Genomic DNA, 15,428 nt, shown 5'->3' with positions numbered 1-15,428 from the left:
AGACTGAAAAGAGCATTCTTACTAAAGAATTACAGTTCTCTCCCTTAGTTGGTTGTTCAGCCGAGGGCATCTTCTTAGCATGTTTCACCCCCTACATGGGGAAAAAGAAAAAGCTCTAGGTGGTTAAACTGTGCTATTGAGGTAATAACAGATAGACTGAAAATGCTGTAGTGGCAAGGCCTGGTCACGAAGAGCTTGTGAAATGAGTTCTGTCAGGATCAAACTTCTTTCTTGAGCTACACAGATAAAACTCTGTATGTTTGTCTTTCTTCTCATCCCTACTACAGGAATTCAACCTTATTGACAGAAGAGAGCTCGCACCGCTTCAAGAACTGATTGAAAAACTCACCTCTAAGGACAGATAAAAGGAAGAGGATTTTTTAAGTCACTTGTTTCTTTAAGCAAGCGTGTGGTATATGGGTTTTTTTTGTTGTTGTTCATTTGTTTTTTAAAAACAAAACAAAAACCTGCGCTGTTATTCCTAACAGCCAAGATCTGCTCTCTGTGCTTTTATTAGGGGAAATCTTTTGTCTGGTAGTGACATGCAGTAAATAGCTTTTTTTTTTTTTTTTTTAATTTTATTTTTTATTTTGGGTAGTTATTCATTGTGGAATTTTAGCAGGTGCTGAGTGTTTGTAAAGGAAACGTGCTTGGTTGGGGGTTTGACTCTGCTGGTGGATGGGTTCTGTATTGTGTCAGTGGTAGCCCATTCTAATGAAGTCCCTGAAAGACTTCCTTACATTCTCTAAGTGCCTTGGCAGACTCACTTCTGAGGTGCAAAGCACATACAGTACTGAACATTGCTGGAAACAGAAAATATGAACTAACACCCAGGATACTTACTGAAACTTGCTTTAGGAAAAAAAAATATATATATAAATATATACATATATATAAATACTTACAGTAAAAAAAAAAAGCCATAACTTCCTGAAATCGATGATCTCCAGCTTTTAATACAAATATTTGTCTTATTTTTTTAGAGAGATTAATATAGATTTTTTTCAAATCTAGATATTTCTTATAACAGAAAGTGACGATGAAGCTCTAGTCACCAGATCAGAATGAAGAAGGTGGTGTCAAAATTAGAGAACCTGTGGTTAGCGAATAGTTAATGTCTGTTGCACTGGTTTTTGCTTTTCGTAGTTGCTCTTGTTTTTTGAACAGGTGAATAAAACAGCACCTGAAGTCAGGCACTTCTGTTCAATTTCCAAGCATTTGCCAAATGAACTGTCAGTTTGCGCAGCTACAGTTAGGGAAGATGGTTACTATCAAGATTATACTGGAGTAGTACTAAGAAAACTCTGCTTTGAAAAATAGCTAATGAGATGATGTTCCTAAGTTAGAAAGGAAAAGCCCAGCTCTGTGAAGGAACTCTTGTTCATTTATGGACCTTGTCAAAGCTGTGGTATTTGGGATACAAAGAAATCTGCATTAGGATCTGCAGTATGCTATTCTATGATATCACTAGTTGCCAAATATAATGCTTGATGATTAGCACTGCCAAGCTTTGATAGACTGTGACTGCTGCAACACCTTTCCTGGACCATAATAATGTGAATGCATCAATTTGAGCTGTGTATATGACCCGAGGAACTCTTAAAACTAACACATTTACAGGTGAGGCCAAGGTTGGCGTATGGCAGAGAAGTTGTGCATATGCTTTGGGTACCTCTGCTAGACTGAAAACACCAGCCTGCAAAATATATAAGTGGCCATTAGTATAGCCGGCTAAGAAATATTTAAGCACAATAACAAATATATGTTCATTTTAGTGATTAGAATCATGACTTTTAAGTTAAAATAATATATTTCAGAATCATCTATAACTTATTTTAAGAACAATGTTCTTCAATGGAGTTGAATTTCCTAGTCAGGAAATCAGTTTAAACTTCTGCTACTTCTGTCTGTCTCTTTTTTTTCTCACCAGGCTTAAGAAGAGCTAAGAAGACCTAGTATTGAACTAGGAAAATGGCCTGGTGCGCTCATTTCACAGCTTTTCATTTAGAAATGGAAACAAGTTGTCTTCTTAAAAGAGTGGTAAAGGGTAGTCATGCAGTAGTGTTCATAGTGAGTTTAGGTTTGGTTACAGTATGTGTTAGATACAGTAACTGCTTGCAAAATAGCTGCAGTTTAGCCTATGTAACTCAGATATAGTCCATGGCTTCATTAGAAGCTTCATGAAAGTTCAAAAAACACAGAAGATGTTCTGGCTCCTACTCTCCAAGACAAGGTCATTGTCCAATAGAAACTGCTTATAACTTAAGGCTGTGAGAAAATTGTATTTACTGTGTTTCAGTTTCTTTTGTCACGCAGAATGAAGACATCTTCCTAACTGTGTGACTATCAAAGGAAACTGCATGATTTTCTTAATGCTGAGAGTTGGGATTAGATCACAGTCCACAGTGGAAGGATGAGGTGGGTCAGGCTGATGATGCACAGAGAGTTTTCCTTCAAGTGTTTTGACAAATTCCGAGTTTGAAAAGAGTGAGGTCTTACCCCTTCTCAGCCAGTGACCGTTTTGACTCTCCCATGTGTACCTGGGAGATAAAGCAGAGAGGTGCCTAATATCTGGTAACTCTTCAGCGATTCGGGGGATAGAAAAAGTTCTGCAGGGTACAAGACAGCCGAAGGCAAAACCAAACAGAGCTACAAACGCCATTTCCTTTTACTTGGGCAAGCCACTCACAGCTGCAGTATTCATCCCAGTGCAAAGTTGTCAGATTTGCTGTTCATAGGACATAGCTGGTTGGATAAACAGACCTATGAAGTTTTGTTGGCCTATTGAAGGCTCAGTCATTGGTCTCACATCTAAATGCTGCTGTCAGGAGGTGAATAACGTGCTGCTAAGAAAGAAGGAGCTCCCATGAGCAAGAAATCTCCCATGTGTTGGAAAGTTGCAGGAAGAGTCCTTTGCCCACGTATTGTTTTTTTTTGAGGGGGCTGTGTAGCAGCCGAGAATGCAATACTTGTAGGGATGGTGTGCATCATCTACGACGTCTTTTCAGCTGCAGACTTGTTTTTAACTGAGTAGGGTACTGAAATCTGATGGGAATGTGACCGTGCGCCTGATGGGGCAGCTGTAGCTAGCTCTGGGTGGAGGACTGGAGGGCTCCGTTAGCTCAGGACTGAATAACACAAAAGACTAACGTCATTGCAGTTTTGGAGGTGGAGAGCATCCTCCCGACTATGTAAAAGCAGCTTAGCTCCTGAATTTGAAGTGTGCTTTTTTTAAAAGGACTTCAGTCATGCAGGAAGCTGAGTTCAGAACATCTTGCACACACAGCCTTTTATGCATACTTCTATCTGAGAAGTGTTTAATGACTGAAACTTTCAAGCTTAAGAGGGAGATCGGCATCCAGCTACAGAGGCGTGAAGAGTGCTGCAGATGCAGTTTGATATTAAGGGTTTGATAACATTACCGGTGAAAACTGCTTTGCTGAGTCGGTTCAGTACTGCTCAGTAGGCTGTGTGTGTACATTCTCTGTGCTGATAATGCTTCCTGGAGCCTTTCAGCCAGCGCCCTTGTTATCACATTGCAGTGAGAACCGGAGAATGGCACAAGTCTGCACCGAGGTGCTAAACAGGAGATATTCTCCATGAGATTTGAAGCTGTCTTACCAGATTCTGTGTCGAAAGAATACTCAAGAGTGAGGATTTGCTATGATTGATGCCACTGCAGTTGCTCACCTCGTTTTCCACTTGGGAGCATTTTTCTTTCTTTCTTTTTCCTAAAGCTCCCAGTTGTATAAATTCAGAAGCTCCTGCTGCAGTTCACTGAATCAGAATTTGAATATATTATAAAGAGCGTTAGTCTTAAAGGGGTGCTGTATCTTTTTGAATTTAATATCCGGCAGTAAAAGCACTTTTACAGAACAGTTTCTAGGCATGTAATAAAAGCTTGGAGATCTTGATTTGTCTGACAGTAGTATGAACACATTGTTTAATTAATACAACACTTGAAAGTAACAACATTAACGATATGTGTGCAGTATTTGGGATTCAGCATCCCTGTGCTGCTTATATTTGCAGCTTTTATTTTTCTTTGCTTCAAAAAGATGTGGGACCAGAAATTCATGTGTGTTTACACTTTTGAAGTAAGGGCACATCAAAATGCTACGCAAAAGTCATGTTTTATGAGCCGAATCTGGATAGATTGAATGTGTATAGAAAATAGTGCATTGTTTGGGGGGGAGGACGCCTCTCACTCCCAAATAAAACCCAGAGAAATGAACCCTGAAGAAAACCTGCTGCTTTAGGCCCATGTTACAGATGGACTTTGTTACGTGTCACGAGCGCTTTGAAACAAAACCTCTCTGCTTCATTGTCACTGGGAGCAGAAGGGTTGATGGGCTGCCAGTGCTTGCTGAGGCCTTCCAGTCAGTAACGTCCTTAACTCTGCTGTTTGGGGTGTTTGTCAGCTACCAGCACGCTGAGCATGTCAGTGATTCCGGTGGTAACTTCAGGAGGTCATCTACCTCTAGACGGGATGGGGCAAACTGTGAAGTTGATCACATTCGGTCACCGTTGCCAGCGTTGACACCATTGAGATGGTGATGGGTTTGTTTTGCTTGTGGTTTTTTACATTCAAGTCAGGGATACAAGCTGATTTTAATTGCAGTTAAAACAATGCCACGTTTTGCTGTTGCAGGTAGCTGAGAGGAGAAAACAGGTTTCAAAGGGCTGACAGCCCATCTGCAAGTACCGAGTTTCTTTAACTGCTTACTATGCAATGTGGAGCCTTGAACTTTAGCTTTTACTTCCAGTTAGAAAGGAGCGCTGTCCTTACTCAGTATTTAGGACTGAGCGCTCCCATCTCCCTGATGCTCCTTTAACAGGTAAAGGATACCTATTTGCTGCTATGGACTTTACGTACCTTTCCGATTGTTCATTTCTGTTTCTCGCCTCCCCCTCCTCTTGGAGCACGTGACACAGTTTTATTCTGAACACGTCCTTTTTTGGGTAGCAGTTCTTTTTCTTACCAGCCTCACTCCCCTTCCTGCCTGCCAGAGTGCTCTATGGCTGTATGTAACCCCCACTTTTAGTTGGACTAGATAAAAGGTGCAGTTTGAAGACAGGCTCCTCGCTTTCCTTTCTCTGAGGATCACTTTACTCTGAATCTTGTTTCCTTCATTTCCATTTGATTTTGTTTCCTTTCCAACCTGTGCTACTAAAGCCACTAGCGGTTTGATGCACTCCTGCCCTCTTTTCCTGGATGCCCTGCCTTGCAATACGGGACTAACATTTGCCTTTCCGAAGTGCTGAACCTTTGCACTGTGTCCTGCTTTTCTTTCCTCTTCCGTATAACCAGGTTAAGATCGCAGTCTAGATGAACATCGGATTGCTTTTGCTTTAGAAACAAATTCCCCGATTAGAGTATAGTATTTTTAGGGGAAATGAATTTTGATAGCCACTAAACGAAGCTCGTTATTTTTCTAAGCCGGCAGCTTCTACCGCCGTCCGAGCGGCGCCGCTGAGGGAACGGCGCTCCCCGGCTGCAGTGCGGGACGGCCGCCCGCTTCAGCGTCCCTCACTGCGTGGGGAAGGGGGGGAACGCGGGGAGAGTTGAGGTTTGGTCAGAAGGCCATTTCTAAAGGAGAAAAGTAATATAGGACGGAAGCAACACTAACATAGCCTCCTGCTTTTAGAGTCTTTCAGCGTCCGGGAGAAAAGACAGTGCAAAATCGGGAATGGGAGAGCAGAGCCCTTACTGTACGCTCACCGTGCCAATGTCGTTCCGTTCCCGGGCACCGGGCGGTATTTCGGTTGCGAGAACGGCTTTTGATTTACAACAACAAAACTGAATGTCCTGAATAATCCGCACCGTGTTTGAGAGTTGTAAATAATGTATACAGATTGTTGTACGTGACGGGACAAAATATTTAAATGCTAGGTTTTTTTCAACGAGAAGCTGCAGGCTGTTTATAAGAGACAATAAATAGCTATGTTTGACCACGACTGCCCTCGGCCTTTCCTTCCCTCGCGGCCCGCGCCTCCTCCCCCTCCCGCAGCGCAGCGCCGTGCGGGCCGGCAGCCTCCCGCTCCCTGAGCTACGAGCGGCAGCGAGGACGTGACGTCACGGACCCCCAGCGGCGGGGCCGAGCGGGCGCGCGGTAAATTCGAACGCGAGCGCGGCGGCGGAAGGGGCGACGGTTATTTCCGTTGCGTCCGTTAGCGTCTGGCGCCAGCGCGGTGCGCGCGTCTCCGCTCGGCTCCATGGCGACTCCCCCCAAGCGCGGGCGGCTGGAGGGCAGGGTGAAGAAGATCGCCGTCGAGGGCAACATCGGTGAGTCGGGGCTGGGGGGCGCGGGGAGGTGGCGGCGGCGGCCTCCGAAGGGCCTCCGCCCGCCGACGCTGCGCTTCTGCGGCGTTTGCGCGGCTGCCGGCCTGATTTCCACATAGGGGAGCAGAGCACCGAGGAAACGTAGCCTAATAGATCACGACGAGATCTCGTTAGGACTCGTTTTAGTGGGGGAAATGTCGGCGGTAGGTGGACGGTTGGACTGGATGGAGGCCTTTTCCAACCTTGGTGGTTCTGCGTTCTATGATCATGGAATCGTAGAACCGTAGAACAGTTTAGTTTGGAAGGGACCTTAAAGCCCACCCAGTTCCAACCCCCTGCTGTGTATCAGGTTCAGGTTCCAACCCGGCCTCGAGTGCTTCCAGGGATGGGACATCTCTGGGCAGCTGTGCAGTGCCTCACTGCCCTCTGAAGGCTTTTTTCCCCTCTCTTTTGCAAGCTCTCTAGGTAACGAATATAGCAGTCCTTACTGATTTGATACAGCTGCTAAAAGGATTTAAAAAAGAAAAAGAGGGAAAAGGTTTCAATTCCTTGCTGATTTTGTGACGCTCTCTGAATCATGTTTATTACGAAGTCAAATGTAAGTGTATGGGTGTGGGACGCTTGTTTACAGTATGTGGAAATAATTGTCTGGTTGCTAAAGGATTAAAGGATAATCGTATCAATATTTGCTGATGCTGTTTTTCCGGAATGGTTTTTCCTACAGCTGCTGGGAAATCAACATTTGTGAATATTCTCAAACAAGCCGATGAGGGATGGGAAGTTGTTCCTGAGCCTGTAGCTAGATGGTGCAACGTGCAACAAAACTCTGAAGAGGATTGTGAGGTATGGTAAAGGAATGGGGGGCGAAACTTTCTCTTAAAAGCTAGTTTAATGTTCTTCTAATATCAGACACGGCGGTCTTCTAACAGAAGAGGAATTTGGGAAGGTGTGTGTAGTAACATCTTTTTCATGGATTATTTTTGTATTGTTTGGGTTACCTTTGTTGTTCTTGATGCTGATTTAGGTGAGTTTGGGTTGTGATCTTCAGTTGGTTCATTGTCAGACCTTCTACTTCAACTGATATATTGTGGGATAGATGGCATTCGGCATTAGGTGATAAAAGGCTATTATCTTTTACATGGAAAAGCCTTTTAATGGGGGCCTGTTGTTTCATACTTCCCCTGCGTTCTTTCAGAGTTAAACATTTTCTTTTGTTTATTCTTGTCCATGACAGTAAAGCGCATCTAAAAACAAAACTTGCGTATAAGAACTAAGCAAGCTACTTTCATAGGTTTGATTCTTAGATGTGTTAGATTTTCTTCACTGATCTCAGCCAGCAGCTAAGAATCTGCACCAACCAGCAACACTCTATTAGGGAAGCAGAGGAGTGAATAGGAGGAACCAAAGCAAGAGAACCTATGGGTCAAGATAAATACCCCTAATAATAAGATAATAATTATGGCTGGTTTAAAGAAACATCACATTGTGTATATGACTTCTAAAATTAGTCAGGAAATACTTAAAAATAAATAAAAATTCTGAAGACGGTGTGTTAAGCAGTTTGTGCACATGTCTGTGGGTAGCTTTTGGTTGGTTGTGCTGTCAGTAGTTTGTGATGCTCTCCTCACTATCTAATTCATGCAGTAGCAGCTGTAGAATAACACACTGCTGAACACCAGTTACGCTCCTAGTAAGACAAATGTTGTCTGGTAGGAACAATAGGCTTTTTTTTGGTGCTTGTTGTTTTTTTCCTCCTTTTTGTTTTAGCTTATCTGAAAATAACCATCAGTGTTAAGGATCCTGGTGGTTTCTCTTTAAATATAGTTTCATACCAAAAGGTATATCTTCACTGCTCTGTTTTTATAAAAGACTGTTGTCCTTTCATTGTGCCCAGTATTCTTGTAAGAAAAAGGTGTTGCTTTTGTAATTGTTAGTTCTGAAGAGAGCTACATTGAGACTCAAAATAGGGATGAATTAGTTCTGCACTTTTAGATAACGTATTTTCCAAGGACATTGAAATCTTTTCCAGAGCATGGGTCCTTAACTTCTTACTGGCAGAACTGATAGGTAAGGGCCTTGTGACTTGTGAAAGAACACTGTAGCTGCAGCTACTCTGGTTGGTTAGAGTGTGGGGACATACCTTGGATAGCAAAACCAGACCATTATCCCGAGCAGATTTCAGCCCCATAAAGATAGGTCTTCCAATTGGGCAGTTCGGGTAGTAGGACAGCCTGGGGGCTGCACTTCATAGATAGCTCCTTTTGGAGGCTTAGAAATTTTTAGTGCAGCTGATACTGATTGTCACCTGGCCTCAATGTCAGAGTGTTATGCTGGTCATGCTTAATATACTTGTATAGTTACAGTCACAGGAAATTAGAGGGGAGGATAAAGGCCTGGAATTGCTGAATTTACCTGCTATCGCTTAAGATTTGACCTCTAACACCAAGTCCAAACACAGATATTTTCAAACATCTAGAGATAAGGTAACAAAACAATTCAGTCAGAAGCAATTGTCTTTGATAGGCTGTGTTTTTTAGTAAAGCTGGAGTACACAGCTTTCAGTTTCAGTGGCTGAGTGGCTGCTGCAAGGTGTTTGAGCATTGTTCTGTGGGCTTTGCCCTGAAGTCTGTTCTGAACCTCCCAGGTAGGGTGGGAACATCTTAAAATACTGCATCAGCAGCTCTTATTGTAATTGTAGTGTAATTACTGAACTGTAACGTTCAGGAAAACAAAAATAGCTCAGCTTCAAAATTATACTTGTCAGAGTGAAAGCAATGTGGATTTTTTCACAGTGTCACTGACTTTTGTACTGAGAAGTTGTTCTTTTTAATAAAGTTTTTAAATAGTGATCATAGCGATGGTGAAATTTTTTTTGTGTCTTTTTTTCTTGATCCTGAGCATTGTAACAGTATAGTTTTCATTGTGTTCAGTTGGATGCAGTAGGAGAGGTAATGTTACTGCTACTTATGCACTGGCTACAAACAGGGCTGAAAGGTAAACAATGCAATTATAAACTTGAAATAAAGGCTGAATGGATGGAATTAGAGGTAGTGGAACAATTCTGCTTTAGCTTAATATTGTATTTTCCCAACTTTGAAAGGATCAATATATTTGTTTAAAAACAGGAACTGACTACGTCACAGAAGAGTGGTGGAAATGTACTTCAGATGATGTATGAGAAACCGGAGAGGTGGTCTTTCACTTTCCAGATGTATGCATGCCTCAGCAGGATTCGAGCTCAGCTCAAATCCATTGATGGCAAACTCAGAGAGGCAGAGAATCCTGTGGTGTTCTTTGAGCGATCTGTCTACAGTGACAGGTATGTTGGAGTTGGAAGTCCTTGAAGTGAAGAGAAAAATCCTCCTAAATAAAACAGAAATAAATGAGGAGTGCTTCTGTCATTCCTTTCATCTTAATTTTGATGCAGGTGAATCATAGGAAGATCAACAAATGGCATGTTAGCATTCTCTCATTTGTTTTGACAGGGAATAAATTTTACTAAAATGAGGGTTTATAACATGGTTGTATAACCTCGATTAACTGTTTCTTATTCTTTCTGGGTAGGTTTTTTATGGTTTCTGCATGCATGTTTCCTTTTAAAGAAAAAAGAGTAGGCATCAAGAAGAGCCAAGAGCAATTTCATCATATGTTTTTGCTTGCTCTTGTTGCCTTTTATGCTTCATGAAAGAAGCCTGTCTGTTTCATATTGCTGTACCTCTCAGCTTCTTGTACTAGAAGGCTGGATTTGATTACTGAACATTATTACATAATCCTTAAGAGTTTATTGTGTTCTGATTTATTGTAAATAAATTACCACAGTGTTTCAGTGGCTTGTAAATTATTCCTGAACAGATACCTGAGCTGCAAATATTACTGTTCTTTATGGACACTGCTGAGGGCAGCTACAAGGGACAGAGTTGAAGGATGAGGAAACCAGCTGTTTATTTCCAGTCCAAACGTACATAAAAGTGAGAAAGCTACAGTGTTCAGCTTAACTAATTACTGCCCTGTACATTAGCCTAAGTGATAACTGTATTCAAGCTTAGTTCTGCTTACAGAAATCTTTTGTCTCCACAGATATATCTTTGCAGCTAATTTATACGAGTCTGACTGTATGAATGAAACTGAGTGGACTATTTACCAAGACTGGCATGACTGGATGAATAAGCAGTTTGGTCAAAGCTTAGCACTGGATGGGATTATTTATCTCAGAGCCACTCCTGAGGTAAGGAATAACAATTTATGACCACAAAGAGAATGGAAGTACATGTTCTATTCCTTGCCAGAATAATGGTCTTCGTTTATGCTCCCACAGTGTCTTTTGAAAAGTGCAGATTTTAACTATAATTCTAGAGCTTTATAAATCAACTGTAGAAAGGCCACCAAAATCATCTAATCCAACCATCAACCCATCACCACTATCTACTAAATCACATAACTCAGTGCAACATCTGCCTTTTTTCTGAAAACCTCTGGGCTCAGTCCCTCTCCTTGGGTCCTTTTATTTCGCATGTTATCAGTGGGCTGGCTCCATCTCCTGAGTGTGGAGCAATGTTTATGTGCTCCTAAGATAAGAAGCAAGTTGAATGTTCATTTTCAGTACACTTAACACCATGGAAGGTTTGACAGAAGAGAAAACAAAACAAAAAGCCTGGACTAGTGACCTAGATTTCCTCTGCATGTCTGCACAACCAACCAATCTTTTTTTCTTTTTAATTTTGCATTTAGAAATGCTTAAATAGGATTTACTTGCGTGGAAGAGATGAAGAGCAAGAAATTCCTATTGAATATCTGGAGAAGCTTCACTACAAACATGAAAGCTGGCTTCAGCATAAGACACTGCGGTAGGATTTGTTTAACATTTACTTTGGGATGGATAAGTAGTTTTAAGGATACTCCTTAATACTTTTTCCACCAGTAAAACTTCAGTTTATTCTTAGATACATAGAAACATTCCTAGGGTTTAACTTTACATATACTTCCTTAGTGGTCTCGTTTTTATGACGTTGTTTATTGCGAGGGCATGTAATATGCCTTCAGTTCTTTTCACATAGAGCTCTAAATAGCTGATGATTCAGTTAAATTCATTCTAATATCTGATTTAATTGATCTAGAGGTGCTTGAGAAACAGCTGCTCAGAGATCCGTATTGTATTCTGGGAGCTACACTGTAAATTTATTTTCTTACTCTTCAGAATTGATAGTAATTCAAATGTGCAGCTCTTTTTCAGGGATTCTTAACAATAAAAACTGGTAGAGTTGCAAAATGCCTATTTTTTTTTTTTGCAGTGAATGATGTTTTCTGTGTTTCTGTTCTAATACAGAACGGATTTTGAATATCTACAAGAAATACCTATTTTAACATTAGATGTTAATGAAGACTTCAAAGGCAAAAAGGACAGATATGATCACATGACTGAAAAGGTAAAGTCTGATGAAACAGAACATACTGATTATTTATGATAATTGCAAACCTGTCAAAATGAATTCAGGAAAATATGCTGCCTACTCAGTATGAAAGGAATCCAATTTGAGATTTCTGTTTGCCTGAAGAAGTTCTAACCCTTAGCTCAAGAAGGTGTAATACAAAATGCGTTTTAAAATGAGGCCATGCCATCAAGTGGTCTCCACATTTCAATAGCCCAGGTGTCTGATTGATGAATCATAAGGGATTCAGCTGAGGGCAACTTGATGTATTTGAGTAGTTGCAGTGGGTTTACAGCCCTTAGTGATGGTAAGTGCTCATTTTTTTAGTGATGGTAAGTGCTCATTTTTCCATTCTTTGGCTGTAAATTGTTTACTTCACAAGAAAAGCAGCTTTGTTCTTTGTTCTCAGTTTCTCTAGTGTGACGTAGAACCATTCACCTGATTAAAACCAGACCTCATTTGCTTTTTTAAAACTTGCTAACTGGTGGAAGAACCGATCATCCCAGGTTCTTACCATCTGCACTAGGCCAGGCTCAGGCACCTAAGTAGGGATTTCAGGCTGTTAGGTTACTTCTGGTATTTCCCAGGCATTTTCCCACAACTGCTGTGCTCTTCATGAGGCTGGGTGCTTTGGCCTCTAATATGTGCTTATGGGTTTTAGGTCCTAACTGGACATTTTGTGTTGCCTGCTCTTCTCTGTTGCAGTGTTCACTTTCGAAGGCCAGTCCTGATCCAGAGCCTTCTGTGCCAATTATTTTGATAAGGTTTCTCATGCAGTGCTACTGCTGCTACTTTCTACAATAGAGAATGGCTATCTCATGATAGTCTTGTAGTTAGAGTATTGGGACAGTTGTATGTTCTGGATTTGACCTCTTTTTCTACCTCCTTGAGCACTGAAGGAGGAAAAAAATAGTCACAGCTGTAGGATGTGATCCAAGATCTGTTTCTGTTTCACATCAGGAATTTGGATGAACTATTAGGACAAAACATTTACAGATGTGTTCTTGGTAGGAGCACTTCTGCCAGTAGAATCATGCCATGTTCTCTAGTTAATTGTTGATTCTTTTCTATGCAGTAGTCTTGTTTGAGCAGGTGGGAGGGGGCAGGGAAAATGCTTCTAGTTCTGGCTGTATCGCAGTGTAGTTGCTAGCATGTTTTGGAATCTCTTGAGAGGTGGCAGTTTCTCTTGACACATGATTTCCTGGGTCCTGTAATGCCTCAGTTACTACATCTTTTAATTTTAATACTACATCTGGACTACACTGTCATCTCTTACATCTGTACTTTACTATGGGAAGAAGGACTGGCAGTTTCACAACAAAAAGGCACGCCTACCAGTGATAAGAGTGCACTCTGTACATTATCTTCCTGCAGCCTTTAGGATGCTGTCTAAACTAAACTTGTAGGCATGATGCTAGCCTGCTGCTTGGCACTCTGCTCTGTTCTCATGCAATTGTATGGATTATTTGAGGTGCTGTAGTGGATCTTGGTGGGCTGAGTGGGATAAAACCTTGAGTCATAGTTCTGTATACCATCTTGTGGGCCAGAACTTCAGTACTGATTTTTTAGGTAACTGGCCATTTGATCTGTTCTCCATATGCAGGACGCTGAGTTTAACATTAGCAGGAATATTTGGGGTGTAGTTCTATAGTATCAGCTCTTTTTGAAGGACTGATTTTGCTAGGTATTGTTTTATTATTTATTTGCCAACCTCATTCTGAGGAATGTATTGTCTGGATGCACTCGGCTCTTCATTAAGAGCAGTGTTGTGATAATGGGTGTGACTTGGTGTTTTTGAAATGACAGAGGTTTTTGAACTGGTCATTATCTTCTCTGTGGTTAGATTAGACCAGCATTTAAGGTAATTCAGTTGTGATGGAGGGTTGTAGTTCAGGACAATGAGTGTCATTCCAGTGCCTCGCTCTCCACACCTGCTAAATTACAGACACGGTGGCCAAAAGAGCTTGTAATGGACAAGAAATGTCGTGGACATCTCTAAGTTTGTTTTTCTCAGCTTCTGCTCCTGTGTCCTGTGTTACAGCATAAAACAATGGAGAGGTAAATGTGGTTGCTGTGTATTTGTGTTGATGAATTCTTTTGTGTTTGACAATATGTTTCTTTTTGCAGGTGAAGGAATTTTTGAGCACATTATAATCCTCTTTGAAGCACAGACGGGGCCAAACTGTTCCAAACATCTGTGTGATCAAAGTCTGAAGTACAACTTCTGCTTTTATAGAATGCCTCTGGAGAGGCAGGACTCAACTCTTTTGATTTAGTTGAGAGGAACAAGCAAACTTTGTGGATAGAGAAATTATTAAATAAATCAGTAGATCTATTCAATATTATACCAAGTAGTACTGACAGATTGTGAAGATCTTAGAGTCCTGAGAGTTCCTGGATATTCTGCCTGTTTATCAATCAGACCAATAAGTTCTTCTGGAGTATTTGACTGTATTTTTTTCTTTTTTTATTTATTTTGTGCCCAGCAGCTGTTTAATTTTCAAGAATATAGTGGGGTATTTTGGATCTCTTGTGAAGTACTTTAGTGGAGTTGACTTGTTTCTGATGTCTTATTTTCTGAGGAAGAAAACAAAAAAGCATTGCTGGTGAGGGAGTTTGAGTATAACCAGGAGTTTTGTATTACAAGGTATATAAAAAATCATCCAACAATTTTGATAGCTGAAGTTTGCAGAATATACTGAGCTGAAGCAAATCCAAGTGTCTGGAATACTGTAGATAAGGAATTTAGATTTTAATCTCGTTTTGCACTGCAAAATAGGATATTAAGAGGCGTTCAGTTCTCTAGCATGTGTTGGTTTTTTTTCCCCTCAACTTTTCATAATACAGAGCTGGTTTTGGTTGTTGCTAAGTCCTCTTTTCCTGTGGAGGAGTGTGGTTCTCATACTGCAAATGGAAGAGAAAAGTCTTGTGGGTGATGATCATCTCTAACTGAAGTGTTTCTATACATTTACTTCAACAGATTATGAATGTCAGTGGTTTTCTGCTTCTGTTATAGCTTCTTCATTTGTTTGCTGGCTGTTATATATAATACTGCAATTTTTGTGGTAGGTGGTCCTTGACCATCATCTTGTACAAAGAAGGGGAGAACTTTGTGGAGTAACTGTTTTAGTGCATTTTGTTTCATTAACTGAGTCATTTTTGTTTCAGGTACAGAAAATATGAGCTATACAGGATGCAAGTCTTTCGTGTCATGCGTGCTCTTTTCTGCAGCTTTAGACAGTTCTGATTGATTGCACAGTTGGCTTTTGAATGCAAAACTTTCATTGTATGTAAAGCATTTTATTGTCTGTTGTGGTGCCTGTGTAACTTCCTTATTTGTGAGGAGATTTCTTCGTTTGTCGTTGGAATTGTGCTAGCGTGCTCCAGCTGTTGACTGAAAAATAAAAATGGTTGGAAAGACTTTTTTGGTGCTTAATATTGTTAGCTTGTCTCCTAAGGTAAATGGTGAAGGTTGTCGGTTTGTAATACTAGTACCGTGGATTAATTAGAGATGATGTAGGTTTGGAGTGTTCACTAATATTTCTGTTGCACTGAATGGCTTCATGTTTTTTTCTTATATGGGAATTAATGGCTATGGCATAGAGGTACAGGATTGGATAAAATATATCATATGTGTATTTCCTGATTGGTGGGAATGTTTTGTGTAATGTGTTCCTGATAGCAGCGTATAGCAGTACTATGGTAGAAGCATACTGTTT

At 40.9% G+C, this 15,428-nt stretch overlaps 2 protein-coding genes across 2 annotated transcripts in view; both read left to right on the top strand.

Moving 5' to 3' along the window:
• The window catches only part of MOB1B (MOB kinase activator 1B), a 38,046-nt gene extending 32,087 nt beyond the window's left edge, over positions 1-5,959 (top strand). The window contains exon 6 of the mRNA XM_072335304.1: positions 288-5,959. Within this exon, the coding sequence (XP_072191405.1) occupies positions 288-365 (78 nt within the window). The 3' untranslated portion in view covers positions 366-5,959. The remainder of the gene's footprint in view (positions 1-287) is intronic.
• A 168-nt stretch (positions 5,960-6,127) lies between these two features.
• DCK (deoxycytidine kinase) lies at positions 6,128-15,130 on the top strand. The gene is made up of 7 exons (XM_072334842.1): positions 6,128-6,286; positions 7,008-7,126; positions 9,409-9,602; positions 10,361-10,508; positions 11,012-11,127; positions 11,607-11,706; positions 13,837-15,130. Exons 1-7 carry the CDS (start codon positions 6,217-6,219, stop codon positions 13,861-13,863), a joined length of 774 nt encoding a protein of 257 aa, XP_072190943.1. The 5' UTR covers positions 6,128-6,216; the 3' UTR covers positions 13,864-15,130.
• The last annotated feature ends 298 nt before the right edge of the window (positions 15,131-15,428 follow it).

This window comes from Excalfactoria chinensis, chromosome 4, assembly GCF_039878825.1.
Source record: "Excalfactoria chinensis isolate bCotChi1 chromosome 4, bCotChi1.hap2, whole genome shotgun sequence".
Classification (NCBI taxonomy): Eukaryota; Metazoa; Chordata; class Aves; order Galliformes; family Phasianidae; genus Excalfactoria; species Excalfactoria chinensis.
The sequence above is the reverse complement of the archived record's forward strand: the minus strand, read 5'-3'. Positions and strand labels throughout refer to the sequence as shown.

Coding starts and splice junctions, on each gene's coding strand:
- DCK (XM_072334842.1), top strand. CDS start 6,217: ATGGCGACTCCCCCCAAGCGCGGGCGGCTGGAGGGCAGGGTGAAGAAG. Junction 11,128..11,606: donor CTTCAGCATAAGACACTGCG/GTAGGATTTGTT, acceptor GTTCTAATACAG/AACGGATTTTGAATATCTAC. Junction 11,707..13,836: donor ATGATCACATGACTGAAAAG/GTAAAGTCTGAT, acceptor TTCTTTTTGCAG/GTGAAGGAATTTTTGAGCAC.